The 27,623-nt window shown below is 41.1% G+C and overlaps 1 protein-coding gene across 1 annotated transcript in view; it reads left to right on the forward strand.

The window, feature by feature from the left end:
* Positions 1-27,333, forward strand: part of PPFIA2 (PTPRF interacting protein alpha 2) — a 407,895-nt gene extending 380,562 nt beyond the window's left edge. The window contains exons 22-32 of the mRNA XM_061639649.1: positions 4,487-4,568; positions 5,232-5,432; positions 9,326-9,388; positions 10,789-10,818; positions 12,173-12,348; positions 12,644-12,741; positions 14,963-15,138; positions 15,228-15,296; positions 16,731-16,890; positions 23,933-24,029; positions 27,238-27,333. Coding sequence (XP_061495633.1) covers positions 4,487-4,568; positions 5,232-5,432; positions 9,326-9,388; positions 10,789-10,818; positions 12,173-12,348; positions 12,644-12,741; positions 14,963-15,138; positions 15,228-15,296; positions 16,731-16,890; positions 23,933-23,991 — 1,114 coding nt within the window. The 3' untranslated portion in view covers positions 23,992-24,029; positions 27,238-27,333. The remainder of the gene's footprint in view (positions 1-4,486; positions 4,569-5,231; positions 5,433-9,325; positions 9,389-10,788; positions 10,819-12,172; positions 12,349-12,643; positions 12,742-14,962; positions 15,139-15,227; positions 15,297-16,730; positions 16,891-23,932; positions 24,030-27,237) is intronic.
* Positions 27,334-27,623: the final 290 nt, after the last annotated feature.

Genomic DNA, 27,623 nt, shown 5'->3' on the forward strand with positions numbered 1-27,623 from the left:
AGAAGACTGCTTCTTTTCCCGCCTTTTCTATTCAAAACCTCTGTTTGTTCCTTCTGTGTGTGGGGGGGTGTTTGAAAGAGGCGTGATCCCGATCAGCTGAGAGGCGCGGTAGCGCAGCAGCAGAGGCTCTGGTTGAGCACAAGCAGCAGCAGCACAGGCTGCTCTCAGGAGCAGCTGGGAGGCGCGGCGGTGGCAGCGCAGAGCACGCAAAGGCTGCATGCTGGGACGGCTGTTGGTAAGGGCGGGAACGCACTGCATGCTGGGATGGCTGTCACGTGAGCAGTGGCAGCTAGCACAAAACTCCCGCAATCTTCCGGGTTCCCAGCCTGCTATTGGAATTTTTGTGGTATCATTTATTGTGGAAATTAGCACTAAACTTTCACTACATTCCACCAGAATTCCGGAGCTACCCGTTATGTCGTGTGAAAGCTCAAATTTTATGTGCAATTTAACAGGAAATAAATCATCAGAATAACGGAATAAAGTGCAGTGTGAAAGCACCCAGAGATGGTGCCTGTCTAATATTTAAGGGGAGGGCTCTCCAAAAGGTAGGTGCCACAACACTAAAGGTCTGCTTCCTATGATGTGTGGGACAGACCTCCTGATGAGATAGTATCTGCACAAGGCCCTTACCTGCAGAGGCCCTGACTGGGTATATAAGGGGTAAGATGATCTTTCAGGTATCCTGGTCCCAAGCCATAAAGGGCTTTGTACATCAAAAACCAACTCCTTGAGTTTAGCCCAGTAGCTAATAGGCAGCCAGTGCAATACTTGACACAAAAAGTATCAAAACTGAAATGAAAATGAATTACACAAGGATTCAGAAAAGTTCAATAGTGACTTTAAATTGTGTTAGAAATCTAGCTAGACTATATACTTAAAAGACTGAATACAACTGTGTGTTGTTGACTATTTTGATTTTATGCCCAGTTCACACACAACACTAAACAAACCATGTTATATCATAAACAAGCAAACGTGAGGGTTTCTGCAGAGAAGATCGTGACCACTTTCTTCCTCAGCACTGCAGTAGCAGCAGAACTGGAAGAGGAGCAAAGCACTTGTGATCTTCTCGCTGGAAACCTGTTCATTTGTGCTAAACCATGGTTTGGCTTAGTGTTACATGAGAACCAGGTCTTAGTGACGAATAAGGAATTTCAGTGGCCACTGAGACTTTCTTGACAAGGGCAGGATTCAGTAAACTGCTGACAAATTAGTCCCATAATTTTCTAGGCAAGTTTCTTCAGTTGGGAAGATCTGCTGTGAAACCACTGCTGAAGTGAAAGAGGGTTGCACAAGTGCGTATTAGCTTATGCAGAAGAACTTTCCCTCTTGGATTGTGCATTTAATCAGCAGCACTTGTAATTCAAAGTTTTTCTAAAACATACGTGCTGTCCTGTAATTTAAGTTTATGGTACTACATTGTGCTATACATAAGGCTGCATTCCTGAGACCACTTAGAGAAGGAAAAAAACCCAGATACTCCTTATTACAAGCTCCACATCCGGTGGGACCTATGCATTTCATTCTTCACTGGATTATATTTATATAATGAGGTCAAAATATTTATGCTGACCTGATAATTTAATGAAAGAAAATGGCTGACAGTCCATGGCATGCAAACTAAAGTCAGCACCTTCAGTAACACTTGTGTTTAGAGTTGCCAGGCTCAGGGCCTGAGAATGATTCTGTATCTTTAAGTGAAGAGAAAATTCAACCAAGTGCAGGTTTTCTTGCAACACTATAATGGGAAAAACCAGCCTCCAAGAGATCTTCTGTATCTTTAAAAGTTGCGCAGGGGGAAGAGAGAATTTCACCTTGTGGTTTTTCGCATTACAGTGTTGCAAGAAAACCTGCAGTTGGCTGAATTTTCTCTTCTCTTAAAGATACAGAATCATTCTCAAGCCCTGAGCCTGGCAACCCTACTTGTGTTCACAACTGGAATTCTTTGTACGTTAATGGTAAAGTCTATTCTTGTGCTTTTGACTGAATTTTCTACACTTTTTTCTTTATCTTATGCAAAGAACTGTATTATGGGTCCTCTGTTCATTGCTGGACCTAACACTGAATGGCAATTATAAAATTCACTCAGTTGGCTCTCATAGGCAATCCATTCTATTTAATACTATATGTGGCTCATGAAAGGTATTAAAATGATTGAAATACAAAGAATTGTGCACATCTGTCAAATGAAGAGGTTAAGGCAATGATTGAGGTGCTACGTAAAATTATAGCTCACCATCTACTAGAGAAATGAGAAATCCTAGAAAAATAAGAGATACCAAATGGCCATCTGATCTCACTATGGTATCTGACATGTTGCAGGATTATATATACAGTATGTACAGTATATCAGAGATGACCTTATTGAATGGCAGAGACTTGTGCTCTAAGTAGAACCAAATGGTATTTTTCAGGGAGACGCAACATATATTCCCTGGCTACATTTTTGTTTCTTTGCCCTTTCTCCAAGTTGCTGAGGCAACTTAGGTGATAGTGTTTACCCATGTAAGGATTCCATTCATGCCCTGTCATATTTAAATCTGCTGCATGTGCAGGGTCCATGCCAGCAGTAACTGGTCCAGGTGTGTGTGTGTGGTGACATACTAACTCATGCATTGTAAATATATTTAAATATAATGGGTCATGTGTTCAACATTCACACAGTTAATTGCTTTGCCAATGACTCATTTCATTTATAAATTGGGGCTTATTATGCCACAAACTGTATTCTCGGGTGATCTTCTGTCCATGAATTTGCCAAGTCAGATTGGATCAGCTTCAAAAGTGAAGCTACATAATGTGCATTTAAGCTCCAACTTTTCTTTGGACATTTCTCCCACTCCAGTGCTATTGTAATTCTTCATAACTCTTTTTTAAAAAATGTGATGGCTGCTAGAGCGGAGCGTAATGTTAATAGAGTGGAGTAGTATAGAGTGCTAAGAATGCCCTTTTGAATTCTAATTGTTTGCATACACTAAAATGGAAGATAGTTTAAATGATTTTGCATCAAATTGAAGGGAAAAAAGCAGTAACCAGTAGCTGTGTATTAACTTTTCAGTATTTAATTTATTAACAACTGTAAGGGAACAGAGCAGAATAGTTTTTCAAATGTCAACAAATTTTAGGTTCCTCTGTATAATTTAATGAAAAAGCTGCAAACAATTATATTAATTAATTAACTTCAGCAAATTTAGTTAGGGAGGACTGGAAAATGTTGTCAAAAGAGCAAACCTTGGTCTTAAGTCATGCTGTTTAACACAAACATAAAGATAATATCACTAATTTCAGTAGCAATACTCAAAAATGGTGTAACACGGTTAAGATTAATCTTGTGGTGATATAAAACATTTTGTAACTTCTTTGCATGTGTGTAGAAGGCCAAATTTTGATAACTGTCTTCTGTTTGTAATGGTGAAAAATAGTGTACAACTGTTATCAAACTGTTTTCAGAGATAGTTCGCACGTCTATCCTGAGGTACAAAATGGAAGCACTTGAAAATATATAACCTATGTCATTTTAAAGCAGTTTGAACAGGAGTGTTCCTTAACCATGGAAGATGTGTGTTCCCCATTTCAGCTAGGTGGTATGTTCTCCTTTCACTTCTACAACAGCCACAGCAGGAGCAAAAAGATTTAGAGCCAGATTAAAGCTTTCCCTGAAAATTCTGGGCCTCATTAGATTACAAGCTGTTGATCTGACAAACATTACAGTGTATGAAAATACTTTTTCCAGGATATAGGGAATTCCCCTTCTTCCAATAAATATTCACATCTGAAGGCCCTCAAATGCTGCAACCAAGTAGATTTTGGTTTTTGGAAGGGCCCAACATGTGATGGACTTTACAGCCAACACTTGTTGGACAAGCTCTGAAAATCTAGTTCATACAAGGTGGATGTTGAGTCCATGTCTCATTACACCCCTTCATACAGCTTATTTACTCTCTAATTTATGACTACAGAAGTCAGTGTTAATATGAAGGGGGGGAAATAATTGTCTTTTTCTAAATGGTATCTTGAGCAAGCATATGTATGCAATGATTTATAACAAAACTGAATAATAGTCATTTTTGCGTCCAGGTTGGATAATGCTGAAAATTAAGGTTTAAAAGTGGGTTTGTTTACATGTTAGACATTTATAAGTGGATGGCAAGATAAAACAAATGGATGGCTACGTACCAAGAATGCTGTAGAAGTGGTTTTCCTGCATCGGCACAGGGTTAGACAAGATGACCTTGAGGTCCGTTCCAACTCTATGATTCTGTGAAATCAAAGAGCAAGACAGCATTTGGCAAAGGAAGTCATTTTTTTCTCAAAAAGGGAAATAACACTTTTTCTAACAGTTTAACAATGCTGACAGACAGATAAAGATGGCTGATATACAATATCTTTGAGGTGGATTACTACAACATAACTGTATCTGAACATGATTGTGATGGTTTCTAGGTACCACCATATGCTTTAATAGTTTGTGATGCACTTTTAGGCATGAACTTCTGGAGGAAGCTCGGAGGAAGGGGTTGCCTTTTGCACAGTGGGATGGGCCTACAGTTGTTGCATGGCTAGAGGTAAGCACTAGTAAATCTGAAAACATGGGCATGCTTGATGGTATCTTAATGTTAAAATAATTTAAGATCAAGATACGTTTTGTGTTCATAAAGAAAGAAATGAAAGCAGTGCTAATTAATTTGTTTCACTTAGAATCTCTCAGAGTGCTTTATACTGTGTTCCAGAACAACCTTCAAAATTTGCACTTATCTGAATTTTGTGATGCAGTTCTCCAACCAAACAATTACAAAAATGCATATATTAGGGAAAGGTGTGCATAAAAATGAATACATTAGTGAAAATAATATACAAAATTGCATTGTATTAGGAGAAATAGCTTGCAAAAAGATGTAGGTTAGTTAAATCTGCATACAAAATGTGTTTATTAGAAGATATTCACATGGAAATGCTGAAGAAGTTTCATGTGGGTTTTTTTTTTTTTTTTTAAATTGCACATCGCTGAAGAAGTGCGAAGAACTGAATTTAAGACTGGAAGAATGAGAAACAAAACCAAAATTGACAGTTTCTTCCCTCCCTAGGCAGGAGGCATCCTTTCTTTCTGCAACTCCCACCAAAAATCGCTATTCGCTAAATGCACACCTCATTTCAGCTCCAGACCTAAAACTTCAGCAACTACATTTGGTATTTTTGATGCTCACTGTTGTTGTTTTCCCTCTCTACAGTTGTGGCTGGGAATGCCTGCATGGTACGTTGCTGCCTGTCGTGCAAATGTGAAAAGTGGTGCCATTATGTCTGCCTTGTCAGATACTGAAATCCAGAGAGAAATTGGAATCAGCAATCCTCTCCATCGCCTAAAGCTCCGTCTAGCAATCCAGGAGATGGTATCACTCACAAGCCCCTCAGCCCCTCCAACATCTCGAACAGTGAGTCACATTCATCTCTAACTCAACTGAAATCCAGTGGTACACTGCCTCTGAAGATGGAAGCTCTATTTAGCCATCAGAGTTAGGCATTTATAGAATTATTCTTTCTCAGCAAGGCTTGTTCATCTATTTGCTTAATAATTTCATCTTTAATAATGCTTCCAATGTATCCAAGACAGACATTAAGCTAGCTGGCCTGTAGTTTCCTGAGTTTTTTTTTAAAAAAACACTCTTCCTACCATGCAAGGAGACAGCAAAAAATCTTGTGATGTGAGAACAGCCATGCAAGCATACTATGGATGTGCAGGAGGTAATGTTTAATTTTGGGTTTTGGTTTTAGTTCTCCATTGTTCTGCCATGGGGAAAATTTCAGCTCTTCCTAAGTGAGATGGCTGATGCTATCTCACTCCCAAATGGTGGCTGCTTACTCTTCAGTGGATCCCATTCATTTTTAAAAAAAAGACTGTCAGCAGCCTGACATGGCACAGAGAAATGCTATCGCTGGTCACCAGCAGGAGTTAGAGGGCAGGCATTGGTGGACTGTGGTGTCTGCCTGAGGAGAGACAAAATATGTATTTGCATGATGAGAGAGTAGTCTGGTGTGTAAAGAGCACTTTTCTCATGAAAGTGGTTTTACTCTCCTTCAGGTGGTCAGCATCAGTACCTGGATTAGTCAGGCTGGCAGGTAGCATCAGCATGAATTCACAATGGCCAATTTTTCTTGAGGCAGATGGCATCAGCATGACGACATAATGGCTGGTCTCTCCTTAGGTTAGGCAGGTAACAGTAGCAGGGAGGGCACAATGTTTCTCTCACTGAAGCAAACAGGAGCAGGCATGTGTGGCTCCAGCCCTCTCTTATGGAGATGGGCAGAAGCAGTGGCACCGAAATGGACAGGGATGTCTGAGCAGGCAGGCACTTCAGTATTTTGCATGGCTTCTACTTACAGTGAGTGCCCCAATGTGACAGTGGAGACAGGCATAGGAGTGTTGGCAGTACCTATCTAAAGAGCAAAGGATTTTAGAAGTGGGCACCATTTGAGAGGTAAATTGGGGGACTGGGGAAAAATAATAAACACTGTCATGACACTTCAGATGATGGCATGTAATGGGGAGAGAGAGTGAAAGAACTAGATACCATCAGGCACTTAAGGAGGGCAGGTTAGGAGAAAAAGAGACCAAATGGCAACTAATAGGAATAGGACCATGGAGAGAATGAAGGGAGACTGGAAGGGGGTCCCGCCGTTAGATGGAAGGAGTTGGGAGAGAAGGGAAGGAGAGAGAGAGTGAGGCCACATTCACATCATATTCCACGATTATTCTACTCTTATTCCACTTTAAAGAGTCATGCTTCCCCTAAAGAGTCCTGGGAAGTGTAGTTTGTGAAGGATACTGAGAGCTGTTAGCAGACCTCTATTCCCCTCACAGAGCTACAATTGTCAGTCAGTCCCTCTTCCCAGAGAACTCTGGGAACTATTGCTCTGTGAGGGAAAAAGGGGTCTCCTAACAGCTCTTAGTACCCTTCACAAACGACACTTTCCAGAATTCTTTGGGGGAAGCTATGACTGTTCAAAGTGGAATAATAGTGGAATAAATGAATGGTGTGAATGTGGCCTGAGTATGTGAGCAGGAATAAAGTAAAACAACACTTATAGCTAAAGTAGATGGAATGAAACATAAAGACAAACTGTAGCAATGTGTGGTGTTGGAACGGAGGTATGATTTGTGAATCAAATGCTGGAAAAGAATTAGCAGCAGAGAAGTATCCAAAACAGCCCCTCCAGTAATGGCTGTCACAGTTCCCCTTACCATGCCCTGAATTGGATATTGCCAAGGTGCAACACCTTGAACAATGACTTATGACAGGGGGTATATGTCATAATGCCTGGATGTGCTTGTGATGTCAATTGACCAGCAGGGATGCCCGTCATAATGACTCAGAATTCTTGTTCTCTCCATCCCCTTCTTTCCCCCTCTTCCCTCTGGCTTAAATTGCTATATGGTTTTGCATCTCAGATTCATGTATTGCCTCACAGTTGCCTGACTAAGATTGAATGTTTGCTTTTCTATTTAGTTTTTGCAGTAACTAAAAATAAGTCGGCCAATTTAATTTTAGTTATTTTATTATCCAAAACTAAACACATAGACACCCTCTCTGGGTTTCACTTGATTGTAGTCACAAGGTGAGGGGGAGTTCTGTTCTCCCCATCCCCGCCATCCACACATTGTAACTTTTTTTACATTCCTGTTTTTCCTAGTGCACTACTTTTTTTGGAGGGGTCCTACCTCTGGCCACAGTTCACATTGTCTTTGGGATCAGCTTCACATATGAATTTTCCCTAAACAGGTATACACATTTGTAGGGGAAACTCCATGCATACTATTACATATAAAGTGTGTGCATTTATCTGTTTTATCATGGTTGTCATGATTCCCAGTTCATTCCCATGTAACAAATAAGGTTAGGGTTACAGATTTGTACCTTGTCTAAGAAATGCATCAGTCCTAAGATACAGGCAAATATTAGTAGTACACAACATTCCTTGGATGATCTTGGGCCAATCACTGTCTCGCAGTCTAACCTATCTCACAGGGTTCTTGTGAGGATAAAATGGGGAAGGAAGAGAGAAGCATGTTACCCCATCTTAAGCTCCTTAGAGGAAAGGTGGGATATAAATGTAAGGAATTAATTAATTAATACTGGCAAAGGGGCAAATTTTTGAATTTATACTTGGAGGAAATGGAATAATTTTTACAGAAGTACCAATATCTTTTCTGAAAATGTTAATTTTAAAATATATTTATAGGAAATTGCTGGTTATCAATGGGGAGTAATCTTTCTAAATAGGATTTTCAAAACTGGAGGAAAGTTGCTAGCCTCACCAACCCTTTGGGCTTTCTTTGATGTTTTGCTTAAAGAGGCAACCCTGAAATGTCCTTTGAATTCCACATTATGTAAAATGATTGCGGGAACATCTAAGAGATATAACAAAACAAAATCCCTATCAGATCCTTTCTTAAATAAGCAGTGTCTTCTTTTTTTCCTCCATTCTAGGATAAAGTAGCCATTTGATGACCTAATTTTCCCTGTTTCATATGTCTCCTAAAGGGTTATTTTTTTAATGACTGCCCCAACCCAGATCTGCCAGTTTCAGTGTTGTTGTACTTTCCTATTCATGACTTTTTTTTCTCCCAGAATAGAAACAAAGTAGGGTAAGGGTTTACCTTAGTTGTGCTTATTTCCTCAAGCAGGTATGCAACTGCTACATCCAGGACTCAGACTTAAATCAGCATATATATTTTTCTGTACACCACCTTTTTAAAAGCCAGGGGCATTGTATGTGCTTATTGTCAGGTATTGCTGCAGCTGCTGTGTGCTATTTTAGGAAGGAAGGAAGAAATAAATAACTACGGGGAGTTAATATGGGGAAAGAGTCAGTGTGCATCCTTTCTGTAAAGCTACATGCAGGTAGCTGCTTACTGGGCCCAACTAAGACCATAAGGGCCTGTACTCCTGCAGTCTCTGTAGATCTGCCCTGTGTGTGTAGCCTATGGATCTCTGGAGGCCTGAAAAAGTACTCCTGACTGCTGGACATGTTTGAGGAGGAGGAGGAGGATAAGATGTATTTGGGAATTGTCTTCTTACTGGTATTTCTTATTTCTTGTTTAATGGAATTCCGAGGCTCACCTCCATATCTGTTACCTTTTCAAAATGGAGGAAGATGAAAAGCAGCTGTCTAGAGTTGCTTCTAGCTGCTGCTGAACTGAGGCAAGGACACGGTTGTGCTCATTGTGATGCTGTATGCTGTTAACTTACAGTGTTGCTGCCTTTCTTCTTTAACACTGCTTACCTAATGTGGATTCTACCTGCTTCCCTGTGGGCATTGACAATAGCCCTCAGGCAATGTTTGGGTGACCCATGAAGAAATGGAAAATCTTGCTGCTCCAGCTAAAACGGTTAGTTTTAATGACAGCTTTTCTTATCTCCTTCAATGTGAAAATGTAGAATTTATATTTATTGCTAAATGTGCATAAGCTAGAATACCTATATACACAATCTCTTTGCATATTAAGCTAACTTTATATACATGGAATGTCCCGTGTATACAAAGAGAGTGTTAGTCTGAAGTCCATTGTTGTTTGTAAATGAGTTAGATAATTTATGCCAAAATAAATAAAAATTTTGCTGAGGAAATCTTTTGACTTTTCGTCAGTTGTCTAGTACAAGCCTATGCGTGTTCATTCAGGAATAATTCTCACTGTCTTCAGTGGGGTTTATTTCTCCATAAATGTGTCTGGGATTGTAGTCTTAATAATATTTTTGTATTGTTGTTCTGTTAGTTTGAACACATCATTCATTTTCTTTTCTTAGCATAACATTTAAATTAGATCCTTTAAATATGCTTGACTGGAAATAATGGTCTTTGGTGCTACATATTTATTGATACTGTAGTTGTGGAAATGTACATTGATAACAGGCTGCAATGGCATCATAATGTCCGTGTTGCTGATGCAACAGCATGCCTTGTGACATGGAGCTAATGCATGCATGTCATACCCCCAATAACTAATCCCAGAGTTATGGTTGGCTGACTGTGCTTACTTAGTCATGAGCCTCAAAGGCAGGCTTCTTTTTGTTTTGATAAATACAGTCAACACCTGGCACTGAACGCAGGCTCCTGAAGAGGAAATGGCACTGTATCTTTGTGTCCCAGGTCATCAGACAAAATTTTTAAAATTCAGGAAGCAATTCAGGAGTATCAAAGTAAAAAAAGTCTTATAATCTCTTTCAAAGGTCACTTTCAATTGTTCAATTTCAGCCTATATATTTTCCTATAATTCCTATAAGTTGTATAGTGGTAGGATATATTTGTCACATTTTCTTCCTGTAACTTCTTCCTGGTGCCTACATATTTCTATAATATGAATAAACCTTTTCAGACTGTTGTATTTACACATCTCTTCTCCCTGCACAATATGCAAACAATTACATTCTGAAAGCAATTGTGTAAAAATTAGGTCAAAGTGTTCCCACTTCGGCTTTTCCCACTTTTGTGTGACCATGTGGAACATTTCTGTCAGTGCTGTAAATGCCAAAAAAAATGTGTCTCTTCTTCACTAGTTAGACAGGCGGTATTAGGGTAGGGTATAAAGTTGCCTTTTACCCAACTTTGTATTTTATTAGTAGTGTCTATTACTCAACAGTTAACCTCACTGTAGGTTGTTTTTATTATCCTTCTGACTGAAATTGAGAATTAGCATTTGGAACAATAATTGTCACTTTTGCTTTTTGAGTCACGCTCTATTTCTTTTGTTTTCTTAACTCACTTTACTAATGGCTATCCTCAACGCCACAGAAAGAGAATGAGGAAGGCAGCTGGGCTCAGGTATGAACCTTAACCAGTATGACTAACAATAGTTCAACATCTGGCATTAAAGAGCTGTCAGTCCTTCTGCAGAAGTACTCAGTCTGAATAATTATTTATTTATTTATTTAAATAGAACAAGTAAGGAATATTTTAATGGTCTCTACTTCCTTTTTTTAGACAAGTTGGTCTTCTGCTGCTAATTATATTTGTGCCCCAGGCAGAAGCTTCAACATGCCTTCAGGGTTATGCACTGAATGGACTTCTCTGTCTCATTTGCACACACACAAAAAACACTTGGCCATTGCTAAGGATTAATTTCCCCTCTGTTGCAAGACAGGTAGCCTAGGGCATTTGGTAAAAGTTCTGAGTGAATTGCCTCCTTACGAATATGGATGGATGCTCCATTCCCTGTCCATTACCAACACTGATCATGAGAATCAGGGCAGTTACCATTGCAGACAGTGTGGTGGGGTAGTGGCGCTCACCTAACCTTCTGACTACTAAGTTGCTGCTCCTTACCAGGAAGGAGAGGGGTCAACACAGTGGAAACACACTGGCAGAAGTGTCTGATTGGTTCTGCTGAGGGATTTGCACCATGCCATCTACTGCTGCCATCGACAGTTTGCTGTTGCTACCTGGATGCTATTAAATCAACCATAGTGGCTTTATGCATCTTCATTGTTAGACTATGGGCCAACCCCACATGTATTTAAGTGAAGAAATATAAGGAGTAATCAAGGTGGGTTTGGTGTGGTAGAGGTAGTAACCCTAGTTTCAAGCAGTGGGTTTTTTTCTCTAGGAAGCCCCTCTGCAACTTTTCTGCAAAGTTCATTTCCTTGTTACAGGCAGTGGCTTATTCTTCTTCTCGGGGCTCCCATCTGAATCAGAAGGGTCTACATGCCTCTTATAGTTTGAGAGATGAAGGGCATTCTAAGCATTGTACCAGCCAATGATTTTTCCAAGGCAGTTCCACAAAATTAAAACAAAACCATTGCAATGTCTCTCAAGATATTTTTACTGGGACAAGGTACTAAGCCTTTGCATATACTCTGCAGCATATTACTTACATGCCCAGCCTCCTTTTGACAGAGGTTTCAGCAGCTTTCGGAAGTTTTGCTTCCTGGTATAGATGGGAGGAATCATCAGCAGAGGATGTCTGCCTCCTGTGAGGACCCTCATGTTGCTTTATATTTCCTCCTTTTCTTCTGCTGTCCCTGTTTGCTAGGCTAGGACTACTCTGTTGATTACAGCTGTTCAAATGATTTCATAGCCTATATGGAGTACTACCTGATACTACTGAGGAAATCAAAATGTAAAGAGAATCCCTACTCTAGGGATGCTAGCAATATATTTTCCTATTTTTTTCCCACAGACTCTTGCTTATGGTGACATGAATCATGAATGGATTGGTAATGAATGGCTTCCCAGTCTGGGATTACCGCAGTATCGAAGTTACTTCATGGAGTGTTTGGTAGATGCAAGAATGTTAGATCACTTGACAAAGAAAGATCTCCGGGTACACTTAAAAATGGTGGATAGCTTTCATCGGTAAGCTTGTGTAGTATCTTCATTTTTTTTTACTTATTAAAATCATGTATATACTGTCTGTAAACCAGAAATAAAAGAATGTTAATATTACTAAAGCCAAATGTTTATATCATTTGTCCAAAGTTATGCATTTCCCCTCACAAATATATACATTCTTTCCCCAATCTGGGGCATGTAAACTAGAAAACTTTTACAGAATTTATAGAATGTGTTAGGTAGAACTTTTCATATCCACAACATTGTTTTACTTCTAATTACCTTGTAATGCCCTGTTGCTGTTTTCCTTAAATAACAGAACAAGTCTGCAGTATGGAATCATGTGTTTAAAGAAACTGAATTATGACAGAAAAGAGCTGGAAAGGAGAAGAGAAGCAAGTCAGCATGAAATAAAAGGTAATGCTTTACTAAATGAAGAGATTCTTAATGCTTGTCTTCTGAATTTATTCTATTGCACTTTACATCCCTGATGCTGTTAAAGATAATGATGAGCAAGCTTTCTCAGGCTCAGAATGGGCTTGACTAAAATGAACTAATTTCTTGAGACTAGACATGTGGCTATCTGAAACCTTTCCCAGAGATGGCACCTAATTCTCTGGGTATTATTTTTGTTTTTATTCCGCTGCCTTGTTTGTACACTCTTGTGTTGACTTGTTCACCGCCTTCAGGGATAAATGGCTCATTTGATACTTGGGCCACTTGGGTATCACTACATTCTCCAAGATGTCATTACAAAAAGGATAAGGCCTGGGGTTTCCCCACCCCCAAACCTTTATAAGCCTCTCCATCCACTATCACTACTCTAAAACATACCTGTCAGCTTGGAAACAATTCTTGGGGATCCTGGTGCCCTAAATGCTGCTGAGCACGCTGTCAGATTCAGCCTAATGAAGGGTGCTGCTGCAGCTCATTTAACTACAAGCAGAACTACAAACTTTGGAGAGCTTTGAGTATGGCTCATATTTAACTTGGAAGATTAGATGAGTTCATTCTCTAAACTAGGGAACCTGTGACTGTCCAGATGTTGCTAGACTACAGCTTCTATTGGCCATGTTGATTGGGGCTAATGACAGTTGGGAGTCCAACATCTGCCACAGGTTCCCTACTCCTTCTAGAAACTCTCCAGTGCCTAGATCCATCTTTTTAAAGGGCATGCTATGATCCATATTTGAAAACATTTGCTCACACCCAGCAATAAGTGGGTAGGTGGGTGGGTGGTGGCTGTAGACAAACCCCACTAGGCCTGCAAAGCTGCCATTTTCTGCAGTGTAGTCCAAGTTGTTCAGATATGAAGAGTTCCAAAGTAGCAGTACTCTATGTGTTAGCTCTCTCTTCAGTATCCTATGCACACTCTTGCTCTGGCACCAAGGGAGCTTATGCTGGGAAACAAAGATACTGGCCCATTAAACCACCATAGGCCATCCGTCAATGCATCCAAGGGAAAAAAACAAGCACACCCTCCTACTGTAAAAGGTGCTACCATGATTACAGAAATTAAAAGTGAATCTGTGCACTGCTAATGCATACAATATTTTTTTCTGTGGGATCCCTGCAGAGATGGTCAGGTGAGATCACATAAGCAATTCTCAAGTGTGAAATGCCCCAGTGAGCTTCTGAAAAAAAAAACTGTTCTAGCTAGTCATTTTTTCTTTCCCCTACCCAAATGTTTTCATGCTCTTAGTTAAGATTTGGACAGGCAAATTCAGTGAACCTATAAACAGCTCACTCACGGGATAATAATCCATCATCTGAGAGCCTTCACCCCCCTGACAACTAAGAGAAACCCCTGGCCCAATTAAAATGTGCTGATAGTCTATATTTTGAATTACATGTGGCTATCATGCAATGTGTAATCATCACACTAATATTATTGAAATCTGAACCCAGCCACAGTATAACTGGCAAGTAGGACTGCAACATTTAATTGATTGGTTAAATTAATCAGTCAAAATAACTTTTAAAAAAGTATTCCCAATTAATTGGGCAAAACATCATCACCCTAGAAATGCAGTCTATATGCAGCAACATGTTTCTGATGGGGATAACACGCGTCGTAACTTGTTGCAGCTACAACTGGTATCATGCAGCAATGAGGCAATGGTTGCAAATGGCTCCCTGTGCAGTAGCCAGTGCTGTGTGTCCAGAGACATTGCAGCATGTGCACAACTTTTCACTGCTTCCATGCTTCCTTTAACCATTATGCATACATACCTGTAATAATCTGTGTCTTTTTCCTTATTCAGTCTTTACAGTAAACAAAAGAGAAATGTACACCTGCCTCTGCCTGCAGAGAGTAGACCTATGCAAAAAACAACAACTTTCAGAAATTAAAGTTTCTTCATTACTCAAGGAAATCAACATAGGGATCTCAGCACATTATACAAAAATGTGTCCAGAAATTTTATGTAGCCATCATGCTATAAGAATTAACTTGCATTGTAAAACAGAATAAACCCAACCAATACAATTTGTTGTGATTTAATATGTGAAGTATAAATTCTATGTAATGACGTTTATATATAAAAAGCCACAACTGAGTCAGCTCCACCCTCCATGCATCCTTGCACTTCTGAAAGTTCAGTTACTGGGAAAATGCTTCTCTCCCTCCTTTTCGTAGATGTATTAGTATGGAGCAATGACAGAGTCATACGCTGGATACAAGCAATTGGATTACGAGAATATGCAAACAATGTGTTAGAAAGTGGTGTGCATGGATCTCTCATAGCCCTGGATGATAACTTCGATTACAGCAGTTTAGCTTTGTTATTGCAGATTCCAACACAGAATACACAGGTAAGTAACTCAATTACTTATTGTAATTATTTCCCATGGATTGCAACAAATTTTTTATTACTTCAATTGTTTGATTTGGTTAACCATAGGCACGGCAGATCCTCGAGAGGGAATACAACAATCTATTGGCATTAGGAACAGATAGACGACTTGATGAAGTAAGTAATTTTATTTATACATAATGGATTATGGACAGCAGAGAACATTAAATGTATTATTTTGGTAATTATATAGGAATATATGAAAAAGAAATAAAGATGTGCTACAGTTGAAAGCAAAATTGTAAATGCTATCAAATAAAGTTTTCCGTGCAAGTGTATTTGTACTGACATGAAATTATTTGTATAGAGGATTGCAAATATTTTGTCCTAATATGCTCATAATTTATTCAGTAACTTATTGGTATACCACTTTGAGAAGGAAATCATCAATATAGTACCAGAATATGTTCCATCAAAGTAGGGAAATATGGGATGGAATGAACCATTATGGGTATGCTGACTTTACTGTAGAATAGGATCTCACCAAACAGGTCAAGACAGATGTCATATGAGGAATCAGTATAGTAGCACCTTCTGTGTAAATCTGTGTGCAACCCCCTACAGCTCATTGTCAGTAGAAGCACTCATGAGATTTGGTAAATCATTTATAAATTGCTGAACTGATAGGGATTTTAGTAGCTCTTGGTTGCCAGCATATAACTATTAATACTAGTACTGGGCTGAAGGTCTGGCCTGGCTGATTTTGCAGGGGGTGGGGTGGGGGATGAGGCAAGAAGGTCCACCCCCAAAGATAATGCTAGGTAATGGCAAAGCGTTGTTTCCAGGAGCACTATTGGGGGGGGAGAAAAATGGCCACTCGAGAGGCCACTTTGTCACATTTGAGACAAAGCGAGATCAACATCAATTGTGAATCTGGGGCAGTGGTAAAATAAGCAAATAAGCAATTTAACAGAACACAGCTTTTAGTTAAAATGTACTAGTAAGTTTTATAAGTTGTTTTTCTCAAGATTATTATATTATTCTTCACATATCACATTTGAGATAGGGATACTTAAATTCATCATCCCTCTTTAATATTTTTGAAATGTAGCAGATCACAGAATGCACAACTGTATTGGTTAGAGTATCTCAATCAGGAATGGGCAACTTAGGACCTCCTGATTCTCCAGTCACCATCTTTATACCCTTTGAGTCCAATAAGGACCATATCAAAGAATGGGTTGAGAGTTATTTATCACATCCCATTTGGTGACATCATATACACATGATCCCTATGTATCAATGTAACCTGGAGGCTATCTGGATCACTTTTTCACTGCATTCTAGCCATTGGATGACATAAGTAAACAATGCCTATATGGGACATCTTATTCGACTATGTTCAAAAGGGATTATAAGCCCTACCTTGACCCTACATTAATTTAAATCTAAATTAAAATTTCCATGTTAAGTATCTGCTTCTAGAAAAAACTATTTGTAACAGGCAGAACCCCACTTTTCCAGTGATAAAACCTAACAACTAGGAAATTGTCAACTACCCAGAAGGCTAACATTCAGTTTCAGTAAAATTTCATATTTGTGTGTTAACAGAGTGATGATAAGAATTTCAGGCGTGGATCTTCCTGGCGAAGACAGTTTCCCCCTCGTGAAGTCCATGGAATCAGCATGATGCCTGGCTCTTCAGAAACACTGCCAGCTGGGTTCAGATTAACTACAACATCAGGACAGTCACGAAAAATGGCAACTGATGGTATGGGGTTAATGCTTATTTTCAAAACTTAAAGATGTCTATGCATTCAGTATCTCTGTGGAAGAGAATATTCCAACTTTGCATAGCATCACCAAATTAGCTACTGATTACATTTTCAGTGTAAAATATTTATACAGAGGCTGTATTATGGTGTAACAGTAAACAATGGTTTTATGCTACATGAAAAAGCTGCAGCAAACCATGGGCTCACATGCCTATCTGTTCTCTCTCCTCCTTTCATTCAGCCAGAAAGAGGATTTCAAAAGCTTTTATTTTCCTCTTTAGTAAATTGTATCATTCCATTTTGTTCAAACTGGGGATTGCAGTTTACACTAATTATGGTAGGTTTAAACAAGCCAGCTTCATAACAAAAGGTTAGTGTAAAACCATGATTCCTGGTTCAGACAAAATGGGAAGCCATGATTACTCAAAACTGAAAATAAAAGCATCCCAAGTCATCCAGCCTTGTGGGAGGAAAGGAGGGGGGCACATGTAAGCCCATGAATTGCTGTGGTTGATTCCCACAGAATTAGGACATGGTTTAAACTTTAATGTCCAAATGTGGCCATTGACAATCACCACCTATGACGGAACAAATTAAAGTAAGTAGAACTGGGTATGTGAAGCAAATAACCTTAGGGTTTCGTGAAAATGGCAACATACAAAGCTTTCAAAATTATGCTTCAGAGTGTTAACTTCCACCTTTTATAGCATATGTTTAGCACTGAAATTTGTGAAGAAAACTTTCAGATATCGCCAGACTGAGTGATTAGGTCACCCTGACTGCAATTTTTTTTGTGATGAGCTGGGGATGGGGATAACTATGTTCCATTTGAAACATGAGTTTCACACACACTACTGTTTGTATACAGGACTCTCAACCCCTAAAATTTGAATCAGTCAATCATTATACATTGGTAGGTAGCTACAGCTCACAGGATGAAGTGGTAGAGTACTGGTGACAAGACACAGCTCATGGTCTTACGCAGAGACTCAGCTCTAGTCCCTGTGCAGCAACTGCTACAGGCAATACTGAGCCCTGTCCATTCTATTCGCACGGGTGCCTGTAGGCCCCTTGAGCATCGGGAAGCCAAGGCAGTTATAAAAATTACACAAATCTTCAGCTAGGAGCTAGCTAAGTAACTCTGTTTACTTTTCTAGGTAAATAGTAACACTACTATACTAGTGCCAATTACAGGTCATTTCAAGTATTTGTATTGCTTATTTTTGCACAGAATGTGGAGCAGGGGTAGCCAACATGGTGCCCTCCAAGCTGTTGCACTATAACTATATCACCCTTGAGTATTGGCCATGCTGGCTGGGGCAGATGGGAGTTGGAATCCAACAGCATCTGGAGGGCCCACATTGGCTACCCCTATTTAGAGGGCTGGTGTGCAAAACATTCATCAAGTCATAGGAAACATAATTCCAAGAGTCCTAGGTTAAATTCAACCAGGTGATACCTGGTTGATACCTTTGCACATGTCAGATGCTGCTTGCTCTTGTTAATTGTGTTGAAAATGAAAATCTAATGTTATTCCATCCTTCACACAATTGTGTAATAAGATAGGGAGGTGTCCTTTCAGAACTGGGTAGTTCATAGTGTGAACACCCCCAGTTTAGAACTGCTGAACTAATCATGAGCCATGTCCAAATCACTCCAAAGTTTGCATTCAATTTGGAATTAGCTTGGGCCTAGTCCACTAATCTTCCCTTTCCTGCTGAAACGTACTTGGTAACAGCAACAAAAGTACCATTGTACTGTAAGTTCCAAGATGCCCTGGGAATTGCAGTTTCAATGAGCTTCTGCAGTTTCCAGGGAGTCTGGTGTCCAAGAACTTTCTACAGCCTAATAAAGATACAGCTACAGCCCTTTTTATTACCACTGCCAGATAGGTTTGGGGGAAAGGAAGCAATAGGGATGGAGAGACCTTCAGACCTCATTGTATTCTTAATGGGGCACAATTATGTTTGAAAAATGGAATGACCAAATGCAGAACAAGTCTGAATTCATTCATTTTAAATGAGACCATTTGAAGCCAGACAAGCTCGACCTGTCACATGAACATTATTTTTCTCATATACAGCTGTGTAAACATGCATTTAACACCTTTTTATCCACTTATAAGAACACTGCCCAGAGTTCCCAAATGCATATACACATTTAAAGATACATAAACATATGTATACGAAGTTCACATTTTGTAGAAACACTGGTTTCTACAAGTCTCTACCTTGGAGACTGCTGGTAGGACCTTTACCTCTAGGACCTGGAAAACCCTTTTTCATCACAGAATCCCTTTTCTGTTTTTATTTCCAAGGTGTAGGGCAGGTGTGGGGGAATCTTTAGTCCTCCAGATGTTGCTGAACTACAACTCCTATCATCCCTGGCCATTGGCCATGCTTGCTGGGGCTGATGGTAGTTGTAGTTCAGCAACATCTGGAGAAGCAAAGCTTCCTCATCCCTGGCATAGGGCTTTCCTTTTTACACCTGTATCTGATTGCCCATTCTATTCTGCAGTGTACTCTTACTTGCCATTAGGACGTAGCCCCAGAATTAATCTCTGTCCTCTCTGGCACCAACTGCAGCCAGTCATTTTATTCCTGCCTTCCTTTTACCTCTTCCAGTGTCTGTTCCCTTCCACACATACATTTCCTGGGACCTTTCCTCCAACACTCCCACAATTTGCCTTTTATGTAGCCACTCTGAGCATCTGATTAAATGTTCTACAGCTGCTGCCATCCAGCTGCCCCTCCCCCGGCTCACCTGTGTTTTCATTTGAGTCAACTGGGAGAGGAATGCCATGGGAGGCAGCTGGAGTGGCAGCTCCTATGTCCACTTGGCACAAGGTAACTGTGTTTGCCAAATAAAGTGTGCTGTGCTCTCTATATATCTTAACTGCTTGGAGGGGGGGGGTATGCCTTTTGTGTTGCAGACACCATTTGTTTAGGATTTCCTGCCCTCTTCAGCTATTATCTGTGTGAACGCAGGACAAGTGTGCTAGATCCACCACACACACCCTCATCATTTTTGTCATCCTCCACTAGTTGGAGGGCAGCCTTCTGAAGCAGGAAGATATCCACATTCATGGAGTTTCCCCACACATTTTAAAATCTTTAGTACAGGAGGATCTCCACTTCAGAAGGTTGCCCTCCAACTCGCAAAGAGCAATGAAAACAATGAGGTGGGATAGAACTTGCATGCTTGTCCCCACGGCTCCTGTATGCATTTACACAGCTTACAAATGCTCGTAAGAGGGTGACTGTTATTTTTCATGTTTTATTTTCCATGTTTTATTTATCCACTGTATTTATTAAATATAACGTGCCCTTCATCCATATGGATACAATTAATTGGGCTACTGCAGGACGCACCTTCTTTTCCCCTATTGTCTTATATCATCATCAACATCATCATCCAGTTCCACTGGACGTCCATTTGTGGGTGCAGTGGTCAAATGGGGCATACATACATAAGTCCTGATGGCATGAGATGGAAGGTTTCAGGACCCACCCTATTCTTGTGAATGTAATTTGTTTTAATTACTTTTAATACTGAATTTTAGACTGCTGTAATCCATCCTGAGACTTGCTGGTGAAGGGCTGCTGCTGCTGGTGGTGGTAGTAGTGGCGGTAGTAGTAGTAGTAAATTTCTGTTTTTTATCTGTAACATGGACCAAGCAACCTGGGCATATGCCCTCTTTAAGCATTATGTGTGCACATCTGGTGGCATTTAAAGTGGGACTAGTGGCGTACCTAGCTTATTTGACACCCGGAGCTGATCATTTTTTAACACCCCCCTCCCCCATACAACAAAATTATTTTCAGTAATAATCATGAAATGAAACGAATAATAATAATGGCCAGAAAAGAAACGCAGACAGTGAAAATTTTCTTTTATTGAACTTTGTATATATAATTATGCCAGTAATAAATATATAAATAAATAAAAATAAATATTACAGTACAAAAAAGGAAAAAAGTAGTGGATTAATACCTTTTAATTACATTAATGTATTTTTTGAAAAAAGGGGGAAAAGCTTATACCTACATATTGGTCTGTCGCAGTAATGAATAATAATATTACAGTTTCTGTTTTCGAGCCTTAACTTCTGCAAATCTGTCAATGACTTTGTCAAAATAATAAAATAAAAAAACCAGAATGAGATGCCTGCTGTTAGCACTTCTGCTTTTGTATCCTGTGTCCATGATCTTGTCCAGCTCCACAACAGACACAAAAGCAAGAGAGTGAAGGAAAGATGCTCCCATCTCATTCTGGAGAAAAAATTTTTTAAAAGCCGAATAAGACGCTGGCAAGTGCAGCACATTCTGGGAAGAGCACGCTAAAGGCATCTCACATCTGGCTTTGCCCCTGGCTCTGAGACATTGGCTAAACTTGACACACACATCAGGGGCTAAGCCAGCCACAAGTACCTCAGTGTTTTATTCTCTTTGGACCCCCGGAGCAACAAAAAAGACATTGCTCTAGGCTGCAGCAATAAATGCAGATATGTTCGCAATTTAGTTTTAAGGAACAAGAACCCCCAATCTTCAGGGTTGGTTTGTTTTCAGATGAGGGAGGAACAGGGGGAGAAAAAAGACCAGGGCCCACCTAGTCAGTGTTTGTAGCATCTTTCCATTTCCATGGCCCTCTAATATGCCCTGGAGAGAGAGGGCTACTAACCAGCACCAGGTGGCTCCCTGACCCAACAAAAGCCACCCAAGCACAGCACTTAAGAATCTAGGCAAATGCTGCTCCTCTGCTAGGAGGCCACATTTGAAGTAATACTTTCCATTTAAAAATGCTGTCCTTCAAGAGTGACCAGATGAGCATGGCACGGGGCATAGTGGCCACTTCAACTCATGGCACCATGTCAGATGTGCATGCTCTCTTAAAGATTCTAGATTCCTTCACACTTGTCACCTTTGCACTAAAACGACCCTCTCTCCTCTCCTCTCTTCTCCTCTCCTCTCCTGGGAAGACAGAAGACTAGCTGCATCAGCAAAAGAGCAAGATTTTGCATTTGGTCAGAATTTCCTACCCACAAAGCCTACCCCCCAAATTACACAGAGTACTTGCCAGTCTGATGCAGCTACAGTGAAGCCCCCAGCAGTGGAGCGATACTTTAGTGCAGCTTCGGCTACATTATTTTGTGGAGTTACTAGACAAAACATATTCACTTTGAAAGGTGCTGCCAGGAAGCGCCTGGTTCTAGCACAGACCTCTAAGGCAGCGTTTCCCAACCAGTGTGCCTCCAGATGTTGCTGGACTACAATTCCCATCTTTCCTGACCATTGGCAATGCTGGCTAAGGCTGATGTGAGTTGTGGTCCAACAACATCTGGAGGCACACTGGTTGGGAAACGCTGCCTTAGAGGTCTGTGCTGCTCTAAGGAATGGGCTGGGTAAGATTGCCATTTTCCAGTTGAGGAAAAAATGAGGGTAACTCTGTTCCTCAGGGAAAGAAAGCAAGATGGGAGTTGCAAGTGCAGCTTCTGACTATAAGCAAAGAGGGCCTGTGTTTGCCCTGATGCCTCCTGGCAGCCTGTTGCTCGTCAGGCTGGAAGGGAATTCTTAAGAAGTTTACAGGTTGAGTTCTCTCACTCCTTTTGCCTGCAGATCAAGCCAAACTTCAGGCAACACTACTTTGACCCAAAGCTTGCGCCTGTCATATACAAGGCATGCACAACTCCTGCAGCAGAGAAGGGAGAAGAGAGGGCACGCTTGGGATTGCCCTGACCTGCTCCAGTCTCTAGACAGACAGGCTTGAGACAAAGTCACAAAGAAGCTGCAGGCAGCAGCCCAATCCCAGAGAACACTGGAATTGGTGAACTGCTTTTGCCCTTTTTAGTCCCAAATCCACATTTTATGCCCTGTTCTGCTTTGCAATAAAGCAAAGAAGGCCTTTGCCCCCCTGTAATACATATTGCCCCCCTGTAATACAAACCTTCCTGGAGGTTTTTGCAGGGGGAAATCCAAGAAGGGCTTGCTATACACTTCTCCCCCACCCCCAGATCTCTTCCAGGTCTGAGTCGTAGTGCTTGGCATAGAGTAGTGTTGCAGAAAACTGAGCCCCTCTCACCGTTAGCAGCCTGCTCCACTTTGCCTCACCCGTAATACTCTCTGTGGGGAGTCATGTGGCCTTGCCCGCCCGGGGCCAGCTCTTTCCTTTGAGGACCACCACTGCATACCCTTCAACAGCTGGGCAGGGGGGCTTCACGGTGACTCTTTCTTCCTCCTCCCTTCCTCTTCCTCCTCCCCCCGCAGGAGCCGAGGAAGCTCGGCATGGCTCGGTTGCTGCTGGGGCTCCTGCTGTGCCTGGGCTCCAGGGTGGCACACGGCCCTGTCCAGGTGCCCATCGGCTCTGGCTGCCCTTGCAGAGTGGGCCACTGAGGTCGCCAGAGCCACAGGCACAGTGCTTGGCCAAGGAGCAAGATGAGCCTGGCCGCAGCGGAGGCGGTGCCTTCGTGGGCATGCTGGATAACCTGCGTGGCAGGTCTGGGCAGGGCTACTATGTGGCAATGACGGTGGGGAGCCCCCCACAGAAGGTGAGCCACCTCCTGCCAGGAAACAAACCCAGGCGAGGGGCAGCAGCGCAGGCCGGTGCCCTGCGTGATGATGAGGGGGTGGGGGGGACAACCATCTGTAGCAGAACAGACAATGCACCCCCTTATTGCCTGCACCTGGGTGGACCGCTCCCACCACTCCACCCTTGGGACTCCACTGAGTGGGACAAATGTATTCTCACTCCCCACTCTGCATTGTAGGGCAAATCTGGGGCTGTGTCATCTGATCTATCCCCTAGTGATGACTGAAAAATGAACATTGTTTGCATATGTTAAATAATACACACAAAGTATTTTTTTAACAAATAAAGATAAATGAGGAACCATGTGATTAGCACTAAATAACCTTAAGGAATTAGATCAAACAGAATAACTCACAGAGTGGGTTACTTATTTTATTAGAAAGACCTCAAGGAGAGGATTTTTTCCCCTTCCTCTGATTCCAACTTTTTGTTGTTTTGGTTCTTAATGTGCAGTTGCTTCAGCACGGCTGCAGAGGTTAGACAGTTCTACAGTTCGCACATATTCGTGCTGACAAGGCTGGCATGGAAATGATCACAGAACTGAACTAATGTGAGTATTCAGACTTAAAATGACTTATTGGGGGATGGGGAATCCAAACGATAAGCATGGTGTAGCGTTCTCCCAAGGGGCCTGAGAAGTTCTCACTGAGGTGGTAACGCTGTGTCTGGTCTGTACCACTTTAGACTGCTTGATGGAATGGTTCTCCATACAAAAATACTCCCTCCACATAAAAACCTTGATGTATGAGAGAAGACCAGGCTAGAACTCTTCTCTGTGACATTTGATGTTCTTTGTGGTGCATTCACTCATACGAGCCCTTCCCCCTCCCCCAGTCTGAAGTGGTATAGCCCAGGCACAGTGTGACGATCCCACCTTTGGCTCCACCTGTCAGGTTCCCACCTGCTTGTGGCTACCGCCTTTCACTAGGCACCACCTCAGGACACCACCAGTCAGGATTGTCGTTTTTATTTTTTCTCACTCCGCTCTAGCACAGATCTCTCAAGATCCCACTGCTAGGCAGCACCACCAGCCACTCCCTGTAAACAATACTGCTAGAGACTTTGCCTTAGTCTCCCTATGGCTTGTTACTTTGTGTCTGGGTGCCCTTGCTGTCCACAACCCCCCTATATCTTTGTCTATAAAGCATACAATCCTGGGTTGCTCTGGATACTTGACGATGTTACACTTTCTTCCTTCACCACTGCCACCATTAGATACAGTTTCCCATCAGGCTTTTGGTAAACCAATAAAAGTATTTATTTGATAACACTAGGAAATAACAAGATTACTTTAGGAATGTTTAACAAGCGTATGGTTTCATATACTGTCACTCTTATGTTTTCAGTTATATATATTCTGTCCAAATATCAGCCTAATAGAATCCAAACCTCCCTCAGAACTCTGTCAACTCAATCCCAACTGCCTCCCACTTCAACTCCTTTCCAATCACTCTCCTCTCAACTCCCCCAACCAACCTCTCTAACTCAACTGTCATCCTCTCATTTATACCTTCAGCCATTCAAATCCTCAGCCAATAATCATCCAACATTCTCCCGCATTCTAGCCCATGTACTCCCCCTTCTTACTCAATTCACTTACCATATATCCCTATATAAACCCGCACTTACCATATTTACAGTTTTTAACATATAAGGACATCACACACAGCTTTATCACCTCAGTGAGAACTAGACTTTAACAATAAGCAAGTTGGTGGCATGTTCCAGACTTCTGATTTAATCACTCTTATTTATTCTGGAAGCTGCTTGGTAAAAACCCAGAACTTTCACACAAAGTATATCACACAGAACTGTTGGTTTTTAATAATCACATTAGCATCTCATGTGGACAATGCTAATCATCTTTGCTTCACATTGATAGCTTCCATAAGATTTCAAAACAAAACAAAAGTGTTCAGAGAGCTACATATAAATGGCTGAGGCTTAGGGCTGTTTCCAGCATCCATATTCCTCATCTGACATCTATTGAACCCATTTAAATACATCATCAATGTCACGTGTAGTTTAGCCCTGATTAGGAAAAAAAAAATTTGTTCCAAAGCAGGAGTGAGGAACCTGTTTAGCTCCAGGGGCCAGACCTTTATCTGACCCTACCCTGCAACCCACCTGTCAATCACGTGATGTCATTATGAACCACAGCACAAGGGGTGGTGCCAGCCCTATGATTTGAAATCCCCCCTGTGCTTCTCCTTTCCACCCCCAATGTTGGAGCTGGAAAGGAGCCATGAGGGAATCCTTTGCACCTCTGATATCGGGGATGGAAAGGAGAAGGGCAGGGAGGCTCACAAAGAGCAGCACTGGGAGGAAGAAGCGGTTGCATTTCCCTCCTCCTTGAGCAAGGTGTGTTCCTACCTAGCTGGTGGGCGGTTGGGAGCCTGCCTTGCTCTTGCAAAGAAACAATCAGGAACTCATTTTTAGCTCCCAATTGTTCCTTGTAGGCCCTGTCCTTACCTGCCCCATACTTGACATCGCAGATGTAGGGTGAGTGGGCATGTCTTCACCAAAATGGTCTTGTGGACCAAATTTGGCCTGCAGACTGGAGGATCCCCACCTCTGTTCCAAAACAAAAGCATTAAACAAAATCAGGACAAGAAACACTGGGATGGATTGGAATGCAATTAGAGCTATACAGGCCATTGTGAACATGCCAAAGGTACAAATCTGCATGCCCCAGAGCATTTCAAATCTCACTGCAAAGTTCAGAAAGTAAAGAGGCAATGATATCAGACCTATGATTATCTAATCTGCTGCTACTACTACACAGACTCAGCCATTGCTTGAAAATCTGAAAGCTAAAAATAGAAAATACAAACATGGTAGCAAAAATACAGTGGCAGTGTGCAAGAAGTACTAGTACTCCTCCTCCTCAGGCTGAAAATGAGTGGGGTTGATGGGTTCATTGCAATGGCAACTACATTCATTTCACTGGTAACTACATTAATGTATGGACCAATACTCTCATAAACTATCTCAAACATTTTCCAACATACATTTATTAAAGGATATATTACTTTATCCTACTAGAGAAAGAAAAAAGCAATATTTTTATAAACTTAATACCTTATAAATTACACAAAACAATTCAGAAAAAGTGAAATTCCAGGTGGCATATTTAATATATTAACACCTCTGCTTTAGATTATATGAAGACTAACTTCAAAATAATTATTCTCACAGAAACTAGTAACATTTCCAGATATTTTTTAGCTAAAATGTGTATATTTCAAAAAATTCAGTTTTGGAAGGTAAAAAGAATTGGGGCTGGCAGATCCACACCTGCAGATGGTGCCTATATGTGCAAATGCCCCAGTGCCTCAAGACAGAATATTCCCTTTGTATCTGCAGCCCATTCCTCCACCAGTCTCATCAGTAATCTTGCTAGCCTCAGCTAGGCTGTGCTAGAATCCATTTGCCACTCATTATTAATGAGCCTAAGTCAGAGGTCACCAACCTTTTTGGGCATCTGGACACATTTGAAGACTGGAGAAACTGTCGTGGGCACCACACCCCACAGCCAAGCATACACCATAACCTGTTCTACTGGCTGCAATAGAATGCTTCCTTCAAGCCTAGTTTCAGTGGAAGGATGGGTGGGAGAGGATACCCTGCAGGTGCCAGGGAAAACTTCTACACAGGCATGGGGGCCCACAGGCACCACATTGGTGATCCCTGGCTAAGTAATTGAATACCGCCATGAAGTTTTATTACTGAATGTACTATGTTTTTCCCACCTCTAGATGCCAGTTCTTTCTCTACTTTACCTGAAGTGCACTACCACCATTTTACAAAAAGAAGCTTTTTATTTAAGAACAGGGTAATAGGAAAGAAAACATACATGTTTATCAGACTAAAATATGTAGAGGTCTTTTTACATAGTATGTTTTAAGGTGCAACCTTTCAAGTACTACCTTCATGCAATTCTTATTCATTTCAATGGAGCTTACATAGGATATGGATACAATCCCCACTGAAATGTCTAAAGAATGTGCAGCAACAGTACTGGCCAGACTATACCCATTGGGTAGTTCAATAAAGGAATAGTTACTAAATAAGTTTTTTTAAAATAAACCCCAATGTATCTATCATCATAAATTTGGCTGAAGTGCAGAAAAGCTTTTATCAA

Source organism: Rhineura floridana, chromosome 8 (assembly GCF_030035675.1).
Source record: "Rhineura floridana isolate rRhiFlo1 chromosome 8, rRhiFlo1.hap2, whole genome shotgun sequence".
Taxonomy (NCBI): Eukaryota; Metazoa; Chordata; class Lepidosauria; order Squamata; family Rhineuridae; genus Rhineura; species Rhineura floridana.